Source organism: Temnothorax nylanderi, unplaced genomic scaffold (assembly GCF_030848795.1).
Source record: "Temnothorax nylanderi isolate EJ_2023f unplaced genomic scaffold, tnyl_v1.0 TNYL_tig0076_pilon, whole genome shotgun sequence".
Taxonomy (NCBI): domain Eukaryota; kingdom Metazoa; phylum Arthropoda; class Insecta; order Hymenoptera; family Formicidae; genus Temnothorax; species Temnothorax nylanderi.
Genome location: NW_027249138.1, coordinates 863,623 through 880,576, shown reverse-complemented (window position 1 = coordinate 880,576; position 16,954 = coordinate 863,623). Strand labels below are relative to the sequence as shown.

The following is a 16,954-nucleotide window of genomic DNA, read 5'->3' as shown; positions in this document are numbered from 1 at the left end:
AAGTTATAGAGATGAAAAGCGTATGACTGATCAAGAAGCAATAATGCGCAGGGCATTCATTGTCCTAATTGGGGAGAAATTGATATAATTTATTGACACTCCGTGTTACAGAAATTATTGGCATTTAGGGTTCTAAATTATATCGACAGCGCGATTATCTATGCAATTATTTTCTCTCGATCGGAAATATCTCCGGATTTTTTTCAAAATCTTTTCCAGAATAGTAATTGCCAATAGTAGAATTTAGATATACCTTCGTTGTCGATCTTACTGACAGAGCTCTTTTGATGGTTGTTGCCCTTGGGACCGTGTTGGATGAAATACCAGGAGGAGCTGTTTCATGCAAGCGAACAGTTAGCGTATCCTTGTCATCGAAACGTCATAACGTTGATCTTTTGCTGGCGAGTTTCTCTGGCAATGTATTGTTAACAAAATGCAGATGTGAAGCCGCAGTTGCGGTTAAAACTAAACGTATTGTTAAAACTAACTAACACATATGACATTCATATACAACATTCATATACAATGGAACATAGAGACACATCTCAGGTAAAAATACACGAGACAATTGCTCACATAAAAAGCTCGGATTTATACGACACAAACTGGCAGTGCTATTATGTATTATCGTTCATACAAGTGAAAGATATCGATGTTTAACATTGACATTTTAGCCAAATACGACACGAATACGTCTACTTTTTATAAATTATAAAAATAACTCGTTCCACGTATTTACATTTATTTACATATATTGCTACTTGTAATTTTCGTATCAACAGCTACTAACGGAAAATGATTTTAGAGAAACTTGTTTCACTGTTGTTCTACTCTTGCCATATATATCATGCTTAAAATAAATAAAAAAATTAAAAATTCAGAATATTAGATTGACGATGTAAGTCGCAATAGTAATTAAGTGACATAGTGAGAAGGTGACATGTGAAATACATTCGGTAATATTTGGATATACCTAAGGCAGAGGATGGTGTTTTAGCGGGCCCAAATTGACCTCTTTTCGAAGGCATGTTCAGCCTTTTAACGGGAGCCGATTTGATCTGCAATAGACATTTTTTTCTCTCAAGATGTTATTTCTATTTATAAACATGCAACGAAGCTGTCTTTCGGATTCTACACCTACACTTACCGCTCTATCGGTTTCGTCGCTATCTTTGCCAACTGAAACAAAAGAGAAAGAAAATCGTCACAATCGTGATTCACGCACCCTTTCTCGCTACACAGTTCCAAAAATAAATTAAAAGATTTAGACATTGCACATACCTACTTGAAAAAAAAAAAACATGTTAAATATTTAAAAGCAAAATAATAATCTAGAGAAAATAACATTTTACTATGCCCTACAATTCAGATTCAATCGATATCGTCTGATTTTGTAATAAAATGACACAATGTAGGTTTTTAATAAATAAAAATTATCACTGCTACATAAAAAACATCTGTGTATATCGTGAATTAATATATTACAACTTTACGTCACAAGATCGTCCCTTCGCGCAGCAGAATCAATTCATATACCTAAATCTGGATACAGTCGAGGCGGCTTGTGGATGTCGCAGTGACATCCTCTCGCCCTTGCACCCGGATGCTTCACTATAATATCCCATTGCAGTATCCACTTGCTGCTCGCGTGCCACAATTTCTTATCGATACTGGGATATTTCTTTAATCCCCGATGCAGGCAACGGTGCCCGCACGATATCAACACGTCGGCGTCGTTCATCGCGATCGATGTGCACGATACTTTAGTCAGCATGGCAAGGATAATGCACCTCAATATCGCAGATGTCTTTCATTAGTGATGGTGTTGCGTCGCTGGTGAATCCCTTGAACGCGTCCAAAATTGGTCGATTAACACAGAAACGCTTTCAAAAATCCTTTGGACTTAAAAGTCCCAGGGTGTCCGGATGAGTGCTCCAAAAACACGGTGTCCGCGCAATGTTAATAATTAATTATTTTGGCACGCATACGCCAGATGCGTACCTATCTATATAAATTCATGACCATGCCGGGAGAACAATATGCGCATTGCGAGCCATTTTTGTCAGCAAGCGTAGCTTGAATCGTATAATGATAACCATCTTGCCTGTGTCACCTAAACCTTCGATCGTGCAAATGGCCCATCTGAGAAATTATTTGATTCACAGATATATGTCAAACATTAATTAGTATATAAACTCGATAAGCTCGGAAGTTAAAAAATGTGGAATAAATATAAAAAAGTTTAACGCATCGGAGAACAATTTCTGATATTCTGATGTAAAAGGTGACAGTTCCGTATAAACACTATAAGACACTAATTCTTATTATTTTGTTAAACATGATATTCAACTGTGCAATTTCTCTATTAATGCACTCATATCCGTCGCAGATCAGTATCGATACAAGACAGGAATTCACAGCCATTGTCCCGCCCTCAATTTCCGCAGCCACCCTCGTAGCACAGCGCTTTTGTGTCGCGGAATTTCGCATAATCGCGGATATAGACATTGAGGGAAGTGCCAGTTGGTATGCATCCTGATGCTGGACATGACTTTGCAATCATGAAATCGACAAAGAAGTTATAACTCTCTTCATATAACATAAGTACGAATCGCGTTATCTTTTATTTCTAGAACTCGCCATTATAAATTAAGTTTTATAATCAGATGCCATAATTTCTGTCATAATATAATTAATTCTTTATGACTGAATGTGATCACAATTAGATATTTATTAAGTATTTGAATTCTGGAATTTCTTTATAGTCATTTAAATCATTTCGCTTCTAAACGACTCCAAAATCAATCATTTCAAAGCCATTTATCACATTTTTACATATTATTAACATATTATATGACAAAAATAATATATTTTTAAATAACATAATTTTTACAACAGATTTATACTTAAATACTTTAAATTGGGATTACATCTTTTTTTTCTAAGATTTTTACGTGAAGTAGTTACAGTAACATTAACTTATGCCATTGTAATCTTATTGTTAGCTACAAAAATTATATATACCATTTTAACAGTATTAGATATCTTACATATTGCTTTACATTTATACCCAAAGCTGCACTTTATTTCAATCATTATATATTTTTCCTTATAACGTTGTTTCTTAATATGTATAATTCTAAAAATTTGTATAATTAATCAAATAAGATGTTACATACAATTTTTAATAAATATAACTTAAGTAAATTTATTTTATAAACAGAAAGCAATTTAAAAGAATAACTTGACAGAATGTGAACTACCATGACATCATAGTCGTTATTATTGCATGCAATCCATTGTTATGGAACGCTTTCTATCACTATCACAGTAAGGTTGTGCTCTTATCACATTAAATGCAGAAAGACCTTTATTTATAAAAATTAAAAATAAAAATAGCCCGAATGGACGTGTAATGACTTATGTAAGAAAAAAACGTAAGCGCGTGAAACAGCAAATTATATAATGGAATATAATAAATCATATCTAAAGATAAACACTACGTACGAATGTAAAAAATTTCAGAAAAAAGAAGAGTTACGTCTGGCATGTTATCTTTTCGCGTGTAACGTGTCGTGCATAATGTAAATAACGTTATTTCCAACGAATGGAATGTCACAAGAGTGGCGCGTATAGTACGAAAAGAATTTTATTGCGGGAAGTTTTTTATTTTGCGGCAAAAACAATGCACTTTGCACGTTAATTGATTTTGCGAATCAAACTTTCTAGCATGCTTCAATCTCGTTTCATTCTATTGTTTTGTCCCCCTTCCTCATGCGCTTTTAGACGCAAAAAACGCAAAGGATGTGCTTACGTATGATAATACCCAGGTAGCAAGACTCGTCATTTTGACGTCAATTGACGTCAAAAGTCTGTCATTTTGACGTCTTTTGACGTCATTTGACGTCAAAATGACGAGTGCTTGCTACCTGGGTATAATCATTGCTCCAGATTCTTGGGAAAAAGGTAAAGAATTTATATTAAATTACTGTATTTACAACATATTTTATACTATGTTATTATCAATATCAATTATACACTACAGATATTGTTGTAATATTTTCTATGTATAAGTTCATCACAGTGGTGTTAAGTGAAGAGCATTTATAAAAAATATTTACTATAAAACAGAAGTTGTATTTTAATTATGTTTAAAACCTAATAACTAACTAAATTATCTTGGTCCCGTTATACCCTAAAACCTCATGTAAACTTATTCTAGTTAAGAAAATAAACCGAACACAAATAAATATAAGATTATTTTAAACACAGTTAATTCGTAAATCTCATTTTCACTCTCACAGGACCATATTATCCTTGCTGGTTAAACCGTTTAGAAGTATACGTTCATTGGTGTACGGTGGATCTGCAAAATTATAAAAAATAAATAAGTACATATATTATATAACAATATATATTATAAGAAAATGTTCACAGACTGTGTGAAAAAAAGAGGAGAGAGAGAGAGAGAGAGAGAGAGAGAGAGAGAGAGAGAGAGAGAGAGAGAGAGAGAGAGAGAGAGAGAGAGAGAGAGAGAGAGAGAGAGAGAGAGAGAGAGAGAAAGGGGGGAGAAGGAAGAGATCTTACATTTTGCGGCAAAAAATGATTCACATTTATTGAAAAAAAATATATCTACTGTTTACATCCATGCTCTTAAGACTTACCTAATTGGTACCACATATCTTTACCTCCCGCCTCCGCCCTAGCGGAGTTCAATGCATTACGTATCGCAATCGGAATTACGCAACTCATGCAAAGCGGTGGTTCACCAGTTGCTGGAAAAGAATTTTTAGAATTAATAGGCATTCGATTTTTTAATCTTCTCAGATCTAGTATCTCTTATGGTAGAGAGAATTTTTAATTTTAATTTAAGAAGAAATTTGCGAGATAAAATTGTGAATTTCAAATTCTTTGTAATAGTCAAATTCTTGTATTCCATTTAATGCATTTTTATTAAAATATTATACTTATCACGATTAATGATTAAGAAACTCTTCAAACCTCTTACGTGTGTTTTAAAATTTTTGCAAAGAGATTATCCAAAAGCTTTCGTATGCGTACATATAGGGAATATTCAGCTCTTATTACATATTCATGTAGGAAATATTCAAGTTTTGTTTTTATTATAAATGGAGATTCGAGAACGGAAGGATAAAGTTTTAGATTTCACCTTTTGAACGAAGAACACCAAATGTGTTGACCGAGTTTTTAAGCAAAGTTATGCGGAAATCCTCAGGAATATCCTTCACTCCTGGCGGTTTGTAATTCTACGACGAAAATAAGATTCTTTCAATAATTTAATCATTTATGTACATATCAGTGAAACGGGAGCAATTGTATCTTGGTGCTATTAGCTTTATCAAAACTGAACGAAGATAACATACCCAGGTTCTGTCATTCGTTAATACTCCTGTTTTAGGATCGTACACTAGATCTTCAGAAGTCCAGTATCCTATTCCCATCACGAAAGCTCCTTCCACCTGACCGACGTCGACCTCCGGATTCAAGCTTATCCCGGCGTCTTCCATCAAATCGACCCTCCTGATAATATGCTGGCCGGTTAACAGATCGATTTCAACTTCGGCAATGGTAACACCGTAAATGGGATAAGGCTTGAGCGTGTCATCCTGCGTGGGCGCGTACCTATGGGGGTAAGTGTAATGCGTCGTATTTAATGGAACAGAAAAATCAAAATTGAAATAATTTTGGTAACGATATTGTTCAAGTTCATTCAAAAAGTGCAGATGAGATATTTAAGTTGCACAATTTACCACAAGCTACTAATTCTTACAAAAAATATGATAATTATTCTTTTCGAATGAAAAAACGATATCTTTTCGGAAAGATGTTAAAGAGTTCGATGACATAATATTTGCGCACAATAATAATGTATTATTATTGTGTTAAATGCAACTTAATAATGCTTACATATGACGCGCGCATAAATCAACATCCTTTAGATATGCAGTAAAAACAAGTTCCTGCCAGCTTGGATTCTTCATATCTTTTTTTATCGGCTCGAGTCTCTTCAGGATTTGTTTGCAGGCCTGAATCGTGGCCTAAAATCAATGCAACGATCGTTTTTATTAATCAATTTATTATGCATGAAATCGCGTTATCTTCCGAAGCATTGGAGGCGGATTAAATAGTGTTCTTACATATGCACTGGACTCGCTAGTAATACTGCCTCCGGTAACCGAATTGTTGGGCGTTATTATATTATTGGTTGGTTTGACGGTGACTAAACTTAGGTCGATACCGAAAGTGTAAGCCGCCACTTGCGCAACCTAAAAAGAATATCATTTTTATATAAATAGGAATAAAATACCAGCAACTAATTAATTATTTGCAAAATGTAGGTGACTGAAAAGAAATAAAATTATGAACGTCTATAAATAATACTTTTTCGAATCCATTTAATTGTGCTTAATGAAATTATTAATTATCATATAAATAATTTAAAAAAATTTTATTGAATTCAATAAGGTAAATTAGGAAATAAACTTCACATTTACAACGTACCTTGGTATTTATACCTTGGCCGCATTCAATGCCACCGTGCGTCACGCAAACCGTACCATCGCGAGCGCAGACGGACACCATAGCATTGAACTGACCAAAATATCCGAATGGATATTTCATAGGTACCAGGGCAATACCCTTTTTCTTCCAGCGATTCTCATTGTTGAACGTCTCAACGGCCCGCTTCCGCATCTCATAATCGGCCGATTTCGACAAATCTTTTATCATGGATTCTAACGCGGCTTTATCCACGTCGTTCATATTAGCCAATCTGACCTTTAGCGGATCCCTCTTCGTCACTTTCGCGATGTGTTCCATTATATTTTCAGTCATGGCCACTCCTTCCGTGGATCCTGGCGCTCGACAGTATGTGTTTGACGGTAAATCGGTTCGCACTTCGTATCCATTGAGGGTCCAATTGTCGTTAATGTAACAACTGTAAATAATTGGTAAAAATAATTGTTATCGCGTACAAACGTGGAAAATTAATAAGATTAACAAGACTATTAACAAGTTGTAGAGCATTTTAATATTCAATTTTATTTGATAAACTAATTTCTCAATTACAAGTAACTACTTTAATTTTCTAAATAAACTCTGTAAAATTAAAAAATTATATTATAATATTTAATAAAATTAATTTTATTTAGATGAGTATTATTATTATCGATATAATATAAGATGTATTTTTATTATATTGTATATACATTATATTTATTATATTGTATATATTGTATATACATGTATTACTGATTATATTGCTGTATTTTTGATGCATACCTTCCGATATGATGCACTACGACAAAAGCGTGGGGATCGTTGAAGTTGAGGCCGCAGTTGCCCCAATGTTTCGAGTCGAGATATTGAATAACTCCCTCGTCGTCTACCCCGACTTCGTATTCTTGGCGCGTAGCAACTCTTTTGCCCTGCGATTGCATATTGCTCTCGATAGTCGTGATGAATCGCGCTGGGCGATTCAATTTGTGACATACCAACGCGCAGGTACATGAGACTGGCGCGTTCCGCGAGATTTTCGAACCGTATCCACCGCCGATTCGCCTCACTTGGACATTGATACTACGATAAAAATTAAATTCAAGCGATTATTACGCTAATTAAATTTTATTTTCGGCAATCTCTTTTAATTAATTTTTTTTTTAGAAAAGATAGAAGCAAGCCCACTTTGATTAATTCCAATTTTACACCGAATAATCTGTTTTATTAACTTCATCAGAACGTTCACCAGAATCCGGTGGACTAATATTAAATTTGTAATGATATGAAATTTCAGTATAAGTGATTGAAGCTCAGTTTTTTTAGGAAAACGTGTGCATGTACTTCGGCACAATTTGTGTAAAGTTATAACTATTAATGATACTCTTTCCTAGACAATTGCGAGAGATTAATAAATTACCTATTATTCTTAACACCAAGGACATTCGCAATCGATACTTGAATGAGATCTGGCCATTGCGATGTTGGATAGACGTCCATACCGTCCTCCGCAGGAATGCATACGCAGGCCTGAGTTTCCATGGGATAGTGATACTGAGCGCCGGCTTGAAAAACGCCCTTTATCGTATGTTTAACATTCTTTCCTATAAAATAACAGGAATGCTATTATTTCACTATATCATTTCTGCGCAATTCTGACGATTAGCAGCAGCTATTTATACGATTTCCCACAATTATGCAGATAATATAAATTCCTCAAGTTATATTTGCAGTTATTTTTATTCTTTTTGATTAATAATCGTATGGTCGATAGTTTTCAATTCTATCTTGAGTGTCACTTTCTCTACCTTTCTTTTTCGCTGGAACGCTCATGCTATGCATGAATCTGGTCTCGTCTTTCGTGGCGATCGCATCCTCAACGGTTATCACCGGCTTCCTCTTCAGAGTCTCAGTGTATTTGATTTCCACTAATTTTGCGGCTTCATTGGCCAGATTATGCGTCTCGGCGACGATCACGCCGACCGGCTGACCGGCACAGAGTACTTCCTTTTCGGCGAACAACAACTCGTCATTTATCAACATCATCAACTGACTGGCAGCCGAGATACACAAATTCTTGCCGGGTACGTCTTGAGCGGTGAAGAACGCCACTACCCCCTTCATAGCAAGTGCCTTGCTCGCGTCTATGCTGTTTATTTTACCATTAGCGACTTTCGTAAGTACGTAAGCGCAGAATACTTCTCCAGGATACGGTGGTAGATCATTGGAATACTGAGCCTCGCCCGATGTTTGCTGGATCGCCTCCAACTTTACCGTAGGCTTGTTCACTGGCCATGTATTTTTGTCCGTGTCATAGTCCTGCGTGCCTGTAATCAGATTTTTTTCGATTGAGAAAATTAGTCAAAGCATTTTACAATTTTAAAAAGCGAACGTAAGATATATTTTTCAATTTTTAATTTGTTTTATTTTTTAAGAAAATAAAACGAATTTGAATCCTCGTGGACGTAGAAATTCTAAACGATAATATATATTCTCAAAAATTTGACCGTCACTTCATGCCTACCTGAAGAGAGATCTCGTTTTAACAAGGAGCCTCCACTGCGAAGCTTTGAATTTAAATTCTCCGGTTTGATGCTCAACACAAATTTATAAAATAAACCTTCGGCAAGAGTCTTGCGAAATTCCGGCGAATAATCCGGCAGCACATGATCAGGTTGCAACTCGTTATGCAACGTTTCCAAGGCTGTCTTCAGCACTTGCTTGTCAAGGATAGATTTACCCACCAGCAGTTCCTCTGTGCTTTTCGCGTGCAAGAAATGCTCATTGATGCCACCGAAGATGATGTTAGGCTTCTCTAGCACCTTCGCGTGAAATATTGCGAATATGCTGAACGAGTGACTAATGATAGTGTAATATGTGTAATATAATTCGAAAAGATTTTTTTACCTTGCCGCCGCCGTCGAGTTTGAAGAGGAAACCAGCGTTGATGTGCGCATGGGCGTTCTGGGCTCTAGGCATGATCTTGTAAGATCTGTATTCGTAATCGTCGGATAGTGCTGGCAACACCACGCTATAGATTATCTTGTGACGCATATCTGTCTTTAAAAATTCCTGCAGCATCATGTTTTTCTTGACGCCCGGTGCCTCGAGGATATGTATTTGAGTACCGGCTGTCTCCAGCATCAAGAACAAATCAGATGGAAATTCATTGTGTGCGTGCTTAATCATTAGATTGTCGGCGATGCTGCCGATGTTACGCACGGGCACGCTGGCAATCAGATCGATATGATAAGCCAGGTGACGCAGATCACTTGAATCCGTTCTCGGACGAGTACTTCTGAAAGGTCTCCATCGCCGTGGTGAGGAATATGTTTCCGCCCAGTGACTCGTTATTAGTTTTTCCGATGCGACGCAAGTCCCGGATGTCGTTTATATCGATGCGGAGGTCGTTCTACCTGCCCGATAAACACCTGCAGGATTATGTTCTCAGTATTGTGTATTTTTTATCTAGATGTGCAAACAAATGCACTGGTGGTATTATTCAATATTTGATTGCTCGTTGATTGAAATTAACGAAAATTCTGAAATTTTGTTTTAATACCACATGTTTGCATTCGCGAGATCACAATTATTCAAGCGAATAGATTATTCATTGAATGGAAATACAGGAATAAATATACAGAATGTTTTTTATCTACCGTATTATTTTGTAATAATACATTTAATAGTTGAAAAGATGATGTGACAAAACAGTTTTTATATTGTCTCTATATTTAGATACCAGAAATGTATATTTTTTAATGTATAAATACATCAAAACCCGCGACGTGAAATAAATATTGATTTTTTTAGATAAGAAACATTTATTTGTATAAATTTCTAAAAGAAAGCTGTATACTTTCTATAAAAGAGTATTATCATTCATATATTGTGATAGGTATATTATAAATACTATGTCAAAAATCATGTTATTTTTTGAAGGACTTTAATAGATCTAGAAGAGTTATCAAAATTGCCATATGCATTATATACTTTTTACATCAATTTGTTTTTATATCGTGCAAGTGAAAGGCAAATTACCATGTGCTGTATTTCCGCCGTTTAATATATACGTTGCATCCGGTTTCTCTTGAAATACCGTAAATAGATTTTCGATCGAATAAACTTTATAGAATTCCGCGTCCGCCAACTTTATATTCAACGTATTTTCATCTGTAAAATGTTTATCGACGCAATTGCCTTTGCACGGCATTCCATTCTTCGGACAGGTTTTGATTTTGTAGATCTCCTGCGAATTTCATTATTTTATTCATAATAACATTTAGACGCTACGAGGAAGTGTTCCATAATATCAAAGTAATAGATACAGTTGTACATCACGTAAAACAGAATTCTGTATGAAAGCAGGATAAAATTTTAGCAATAATTTTGGAAATACAAAAATAAAACTTTTGCGTATAAAATAAAATATTTGGCGCGGGCACCTCAATATCGCGAATGTCCTTCACCAGCGATGGGGGTGCGTCGCTGGCAAATCCCTTGAACGCGTCCAAAATCGGGCGATAGCCCGTACACCGACAGATGTTACTACCGAAGGAATTTTCGATTTCCTGCATAGTTAATTTTTTGTTCTGGATAAGGCTGAAAATTACAATAATAAAATGCATACATGTAAATTTTATTTACATGCTCTTAGACTTATGCATAATTTTGATTCATGACTTATTTGTTAATTTTTCTCAGATATTATGTGTTGCTTGGTAGAAATTTACTACAACGACAACAATTTCAAAGAAAGTTTCTATATTTGATTGTATTATTGTATCATTTCTTTAACATAATAACTTTAATTAATTTTTTATACACACACCTGTAAAGATTCATTACCATGCCAGGAGAGCAATATCCACATTGAGAGCCATTTTTCCCCGCGAGCGCAGCTTGAATCGAGTGATAACCAACTCGTCTATTTCCTATACCTTCGATCGTGTGAATCGTCCATCTGCGAATTTATTTGTGGATACGGGCATCATATAATACTAATATAATTCTAATAAAGTTAAAAGAAGTTAAAATAAATGGATAGAAGAAAGTTTAACGCATCAAAAATCTTTTTCTAGCGAGAAAAAACGTGTAACGTCATAAAATAAATCTTTATCTCTTTAACGTGAAACTTGAATGTAACTTCTCGATTGATTCACGCATACCCGTCGCAGATTAATATCGGCACGAGGCAGGAATTCACAGCCATTATCTCGCCCTTGATTTCCGCAGCCACGATACAGGCGCCACAGCCACCCTCGTGGCACATCGCTTTTGTGCCGCGGAGTTTCGCATAATCGCGAATGTAGACGTTGAGGGACGTGTCAGCCGGAATGTTCCCCGATACTGAAAACGATACGGCCATTGTAAAATCGAAATGATAGTTATAATTCATAAAACGCGAACACGAAGCATATTGTATCGACTTTAATTTCGCGTTATTTCAAAAGCTCACCGTTATAATTAAATCTTTACAATTGAATGTTAAAGCTTCTGCTATCACAATTAAATTTTCGTAACTGAATATAATGGTTTCTGCCGACGTAACTACGTTTTCCTGCGTTATATACTTGCATTATATGCACATAATTAAATTGTATAATTTCTACCGTTGTGTAATTAGAATTACTTATTTTGCTATTTGATAGAATTACATCTTTTCCGTCTTTAATTATATTATCTATAATATTGAAGAATACGTACTCGTGTGTGATATTCCATTTATGGTAAAATTAATGGATTTTCCGGTCTCCCTGCAACGAAGCGCATATTAGATTACATGGAATATTAACATTATTATCAATCGAGGAAGTATAGATGGATATGTGATAGGATATATAAGAATTATTTTTATTTATCACTTTCTTGGCGATATAATAAGTTAGATTAAATACGTTAATAGAGTTGTTTGTCTTAGAATTTTCATCGTGAAATATATATATCAAGTGCAGTGTTTCCGGAAATTGATAATGAAGCTGCGCACAGATTTTGATTTATTACACACGCATAATGTATAAGTTGGCGTGTATTATGAATTCTTTATAGCGATAATAAAAACTTACATTATCGTCGACATCGTTCGTCAATTGTGCCAAAGTACGCACTAGCTGGTAATCCTTCGTCCACCGATATATATACGAGTCTTATCAGATATATCTACGCCTTTCGAAATAAGGATAAATAATAATTATCAGATATCATAATTTTTTTCGTTTTGCACGAAGCAGCGATTACAGCAGCGACGAAAATCGTGCAAGTTGAATGACGATGCACAATTCTTGAAATAAGCTCATGGATATGCTCGTTTATTTGAATGTTAGCACCGATATGTAAAGCGCAATGATTTTTCATGGCCATTGAATGAGAAAGTTATGATATTTTACATTCTGCGTGTATGCGTGTGATGAATAGTTGAAATTTTTCACTCCATCACTTAAATATAAGTATAAATTATCTAATATGCGCCAGTAGAACGAGTAGATTTGTTTCTGTCTCGAATGTAAATTCATTAAAAAGACGATGTTCACGTGACATGTATTCGTATTTTTATTGCTTGACATTTTAACATTGCCGAAAAAAGTCCCACCGTTTACGTCAGAAGCAATATTCTTTCGTTTATCAGCTATTCGAGACGAATGTAAGATTTGTGTACAAACAACGAATATATGTATGATATAACGCTATTGCTTACGTAGATAATTTACGTAGAATCGCGCAACACATCGGCTGCGGTCCGATTCACGCTCACAACGCTGTAAGCATCGCTCTATCTTCGTTTGACATTCGATGTGCAACGAAGACAGAATGACGCTTACATTGAAGCAGCTGATCTATTATTGCTGTCTACCTATGACATATTATGAGATCGTAATTGATATTTTTGTCATCTCTATATTTTTATATCGTATCTCTTTATAAAATTTAAGCTACCATAAGACCGAGAGAGACTTTTGATAGTGATTTATTGCTGGGAACACGCGAGATTAACTCGACACAGGAGGATAAATATCTCGACGCGGGAGAATAAAAATATTAATGATAACTTGTTGCCCGAAGCCATAAACTTACGCAGTATTATGTGAGATTAACCTACAGAAGAAAGAAAGAACGATTCTACAAGGTTGCATGCAATTATGATGTATGATTTAATGCTGTTTAGCAATCTTTAAGTCATTATGTAGTCATCGCGTAATTTCGAGTTTCTCACAGAAGAGAAGAAAAGTTTAAAATAATACACATATGTGTTTAATGTATATATATAATAATATACTCTATATTTCTATATATGCATATATAGAGTCGTATGAAAATAAAATACGATCCCCACTTAATGTCACGGATGTCATGGATATCGTTTTTTTTTTTAAATAAATTTGCATTCAAAACAGAAATACATCTCTCGTTCTATACTGGCTCGTACCAGATAATTCATACTTATTCAAGTGATGGGACAAGATTTCACACAATGTAAAATATCATAACTTTTTTATTTAATAGTCATGAAAAAATAATTTCGCTCCATATATGTATATGTATATACAGCATATATGTATGTATATACACATATGTAGAAGAGAATAGGAGAGAGAAATTAATTAATTAATTAACTGATTAAACAATAGAGATAAACAGAAGAAGCGGCAGAAAAACAAAGTTCCGAGAAATAAAAGAACCTGACACCGAAATCAAGGTAAATAAAAAAGTCAATAAGAAAGGATCAAGTAAAAAATTTGCCTGATTGTATCGCATTCGACCGTTTAGTTACATATAGCATAACGGGTTTCTTAAAGAGAAGGAATAAGAAATAAGGAAAAGTACAGAATGATGAAACAAGCCAAGAATTCGCGGATGTGCATAGCAAGTAGAAGAATTTTTAGAAACTAAAAATGAAGATTGAAAGCAAGAATAATATCAAGAAGAATAGATAACTGAAATGGAAGATTTCGTCGCATGCACAGGCATGACGGCCGAGTAATTTTCTTGATGTGAATCTATGCAACACAATGGAATATGCGATCTAACGAGTTTACATAATCGTACATTGTTATTCCCTTATTCGCGAGATGTCTAATCCATCGCGAAATTATTTATGTGCCGCGATCGTATGATGAATGGTCGCCGATGTCGTTAAATTTTTTTTCTAATAACGATATAATGCTCGTTTTATCTCTTTTGAACAATTGATTTAATGCTCGTTTTGGTCATCGCGCAAATGATCATTAGCGAAGAACCTTGTTTTGCACCCACCTTATTTAGCACGTCATATGTAATCACATTTCGTACTAATGTATTCAGATTTATGAATAACGTGGTTGTTACGCGCGGAAGCACTACTCCAAAGATCATAACGCTGACAGTTGCTGATAACTCACATCCGCGCACGACGTTTAATCTTAACTTGGCTGTGTAATTTTGTAATCGTAACTAAGCAGCGTTTGAACGCGCTGCAAGGAGCATGATATAAAATGGATCCGTGGAAGCTTATTTCGCGATACGTTACGCAATCTTAATCTGAGAAGTCGGGAGTTGATTTTACATTGTATTCCTCTTAGCCCATTTCTTGTTACTATTGTAAACATTTTATTGGGGCTATGAGAAGTTAGAATTCAATAACTTATTGTGTCTCTATTGTCTAATTAGGAAAGAGAATTAAAATTTCCTTGTTATGTGGAAAAGATATATACATAATTATTGTTTATTTTAATTATACATTATTAAAATATTTATTAAAAGTTTTGAAGTCAATCTTTGATAAAAATGTATGCTGTATTTATTTTTTAATTAACTTCACCGCAATTATGCAGCTTTAATTTATTTTAATCCCTCTGTTGTTTTATATACATAGAGAACACCGTAAAACAAAACAATTCTACGAAGAGCCGAAGACAATTGATCACTTGACTTCTATTTTTTTAGCTCAAGAATAAAAAAGACACTTGTTTCTTGTGAGCAATGTTTTTTTCTTCGTTCTATCGCTATAACGAAATGCGGGAAACATTGTGATTGCATTCGTTCAACATTTTATCGGTTCTTTTTTATCTTGTACGAATTGGGTGCGGGCACACACATAGATACGAGCGTTAAATAATTAAACTGTATAAAAAAATTGATACTAGTATGTCGACCATTTCAATATTCGATGCTAACAATATAGAAAAAGTATGGATATAAATAATATCGAAATATGAATTCGTTGAAATAACACCAATTTCTGTTTTTGATAGCTATTTCCTAACGGAAACGCTGTGACGAGATAAAAGAAGATATAAGAGAAATATCAGAAAGCTGTCAAAAAAAACAAGACATAAACAGGAACGAAGATGTATCGTATAGATTACATTTTATTATCCGGACAGTTCCAAAAGACGCTCAAGCATTTAATGTGCACATTAAAAGTGCACCTTTTTATCTACGCTGTCATTAAACTGTCTGTTGCGGTTATTGAGGTTTTTCTTACAGTATATTTTGTACCGATATGCGTTGCATACGGAAATATCGACATTTCGACATTTCTGTCCTGAATTACACTCGAGCAGTCGATTTCGCATATGACTTCTCTTGCTCGTCGATTCTAATATCTTTCTTACCGTAAACCGAATGCGTGGATAACATGTAATCGACTTTAATATTAGGATGATAATGCGAAGTGTCATCGTAAGTAATTATCTTAGAGATTTCTGTGAAATATGAATGTTACGGAATAATGGAAGAAGATAAAGTATTATGAAAAATAAAGAAGTGTCGATGGAAATAGAATAAATGTTGATGAAGCAAATACGTAGAATCATTTCTCTCTTCACTGATATATTTTGTTACTACTTTGTTATTAATGACAAATGTCGGACGTTTGTTTTTAAAGGGCGCAAGAATTATTTTGAAAATCTCATTTACGTGAAAAAGAATCACTAACTATCTTTTGTATAAATTTGTAAGATTAAATTGCGTTTCTTCAAATGACTTGCATATTTTCTCACGCGTCGATCGTTTAGAGACCGCTTAAGAAAATGCAAATGTCATGTAACAGGCGAGAAATCAAATGTTTTCTACTCATGTAACATACATTCGACAATATTGCATAAAAAATTGCTGATGTCATCGTTATGAAACAAGATAATATAAAGGTGTAACTACGTTTATTTTTGCGTCTTTTTTTATCTCACGCAAGCAAATTTCGTGATAATTTGACAAAGCAGTAATACACATAGATATGAAAGATAAAAACGAAAAGAATGAATTGAACGTTACAAGCCAGTTTATATGTCACTCTTTAAATCTGAATCAGTGAAAAGTCACTGAAGTCGCATACTCTACACCAATATCAGTGTAAAGTATGCCACTTTAGTGACTTTTCACTGATTCAGATTTAGATATAGCACTGTTAATTGTACGAACTTTGTTCAAATCTTTTTGCGTCTTATTATAGAAGCTATTCTTA

At 34.6% G+C, this 16,954-nt stretch overlaps 1 protein-coding gene and 1 long non-coding RNA gene across 2 annotated transcripts; both read right to left on the bottom strand.

The window, feature by feature from the left end:
- Positions 1-236: 236 nt before the first annotated feature.
- On the bottom strand, positions 237-1,583 carry LOC139774271 (uncharacterized). The gene is made up of 3 exons (XR_011718544.1): positions 1,537-1,583; positions 1,148-1,179; positions 237-1,058 (listed from the first exon to the last, which is right to left on the bottom strand). It is a non-coding gene; the product is annotated as an uncharacterized lncRNA (long non-coding RNA).
- A 2,402-nt stretch (positions 1,584-3,985) lies between these two features.
- Positions 3,986-16,756, bottom strand: LOC139774264 (uncharacterized). Its single transcript, XM_071709419.1, is given in 21 exon segments — positions 3,986-4,366; positions 4,665-4,775; positions 5,171-5,267; positions 5,385-5,643; positions 5,929-6,059; positions 6,159-6,287; positions 6,523-6,958; positions 7,303-7,599; positions 7,937-8,120; positions 8,325-8,843; positions 9,041-9,338; positions 9,424-9,786; positions 9,788-9,927; positions 9,930-9,947; positions 10,558-10,765; positions 10,962-11,118; positions 11,348-11,479; positions 11,685-11,865; positions 12,223-12,272; positions 12,582-12,681; positions 14,767-16,756. Coding segments are annotated over 20 exon segments (3,792 nt in total). The 5' UTR covers positions 12,596-12,681; positions 14,767-16,756; the 3' UTR covers positions 3,986-4,298.
- Positions 16,757-16,954: the final 198 nt, after the last annotated feature.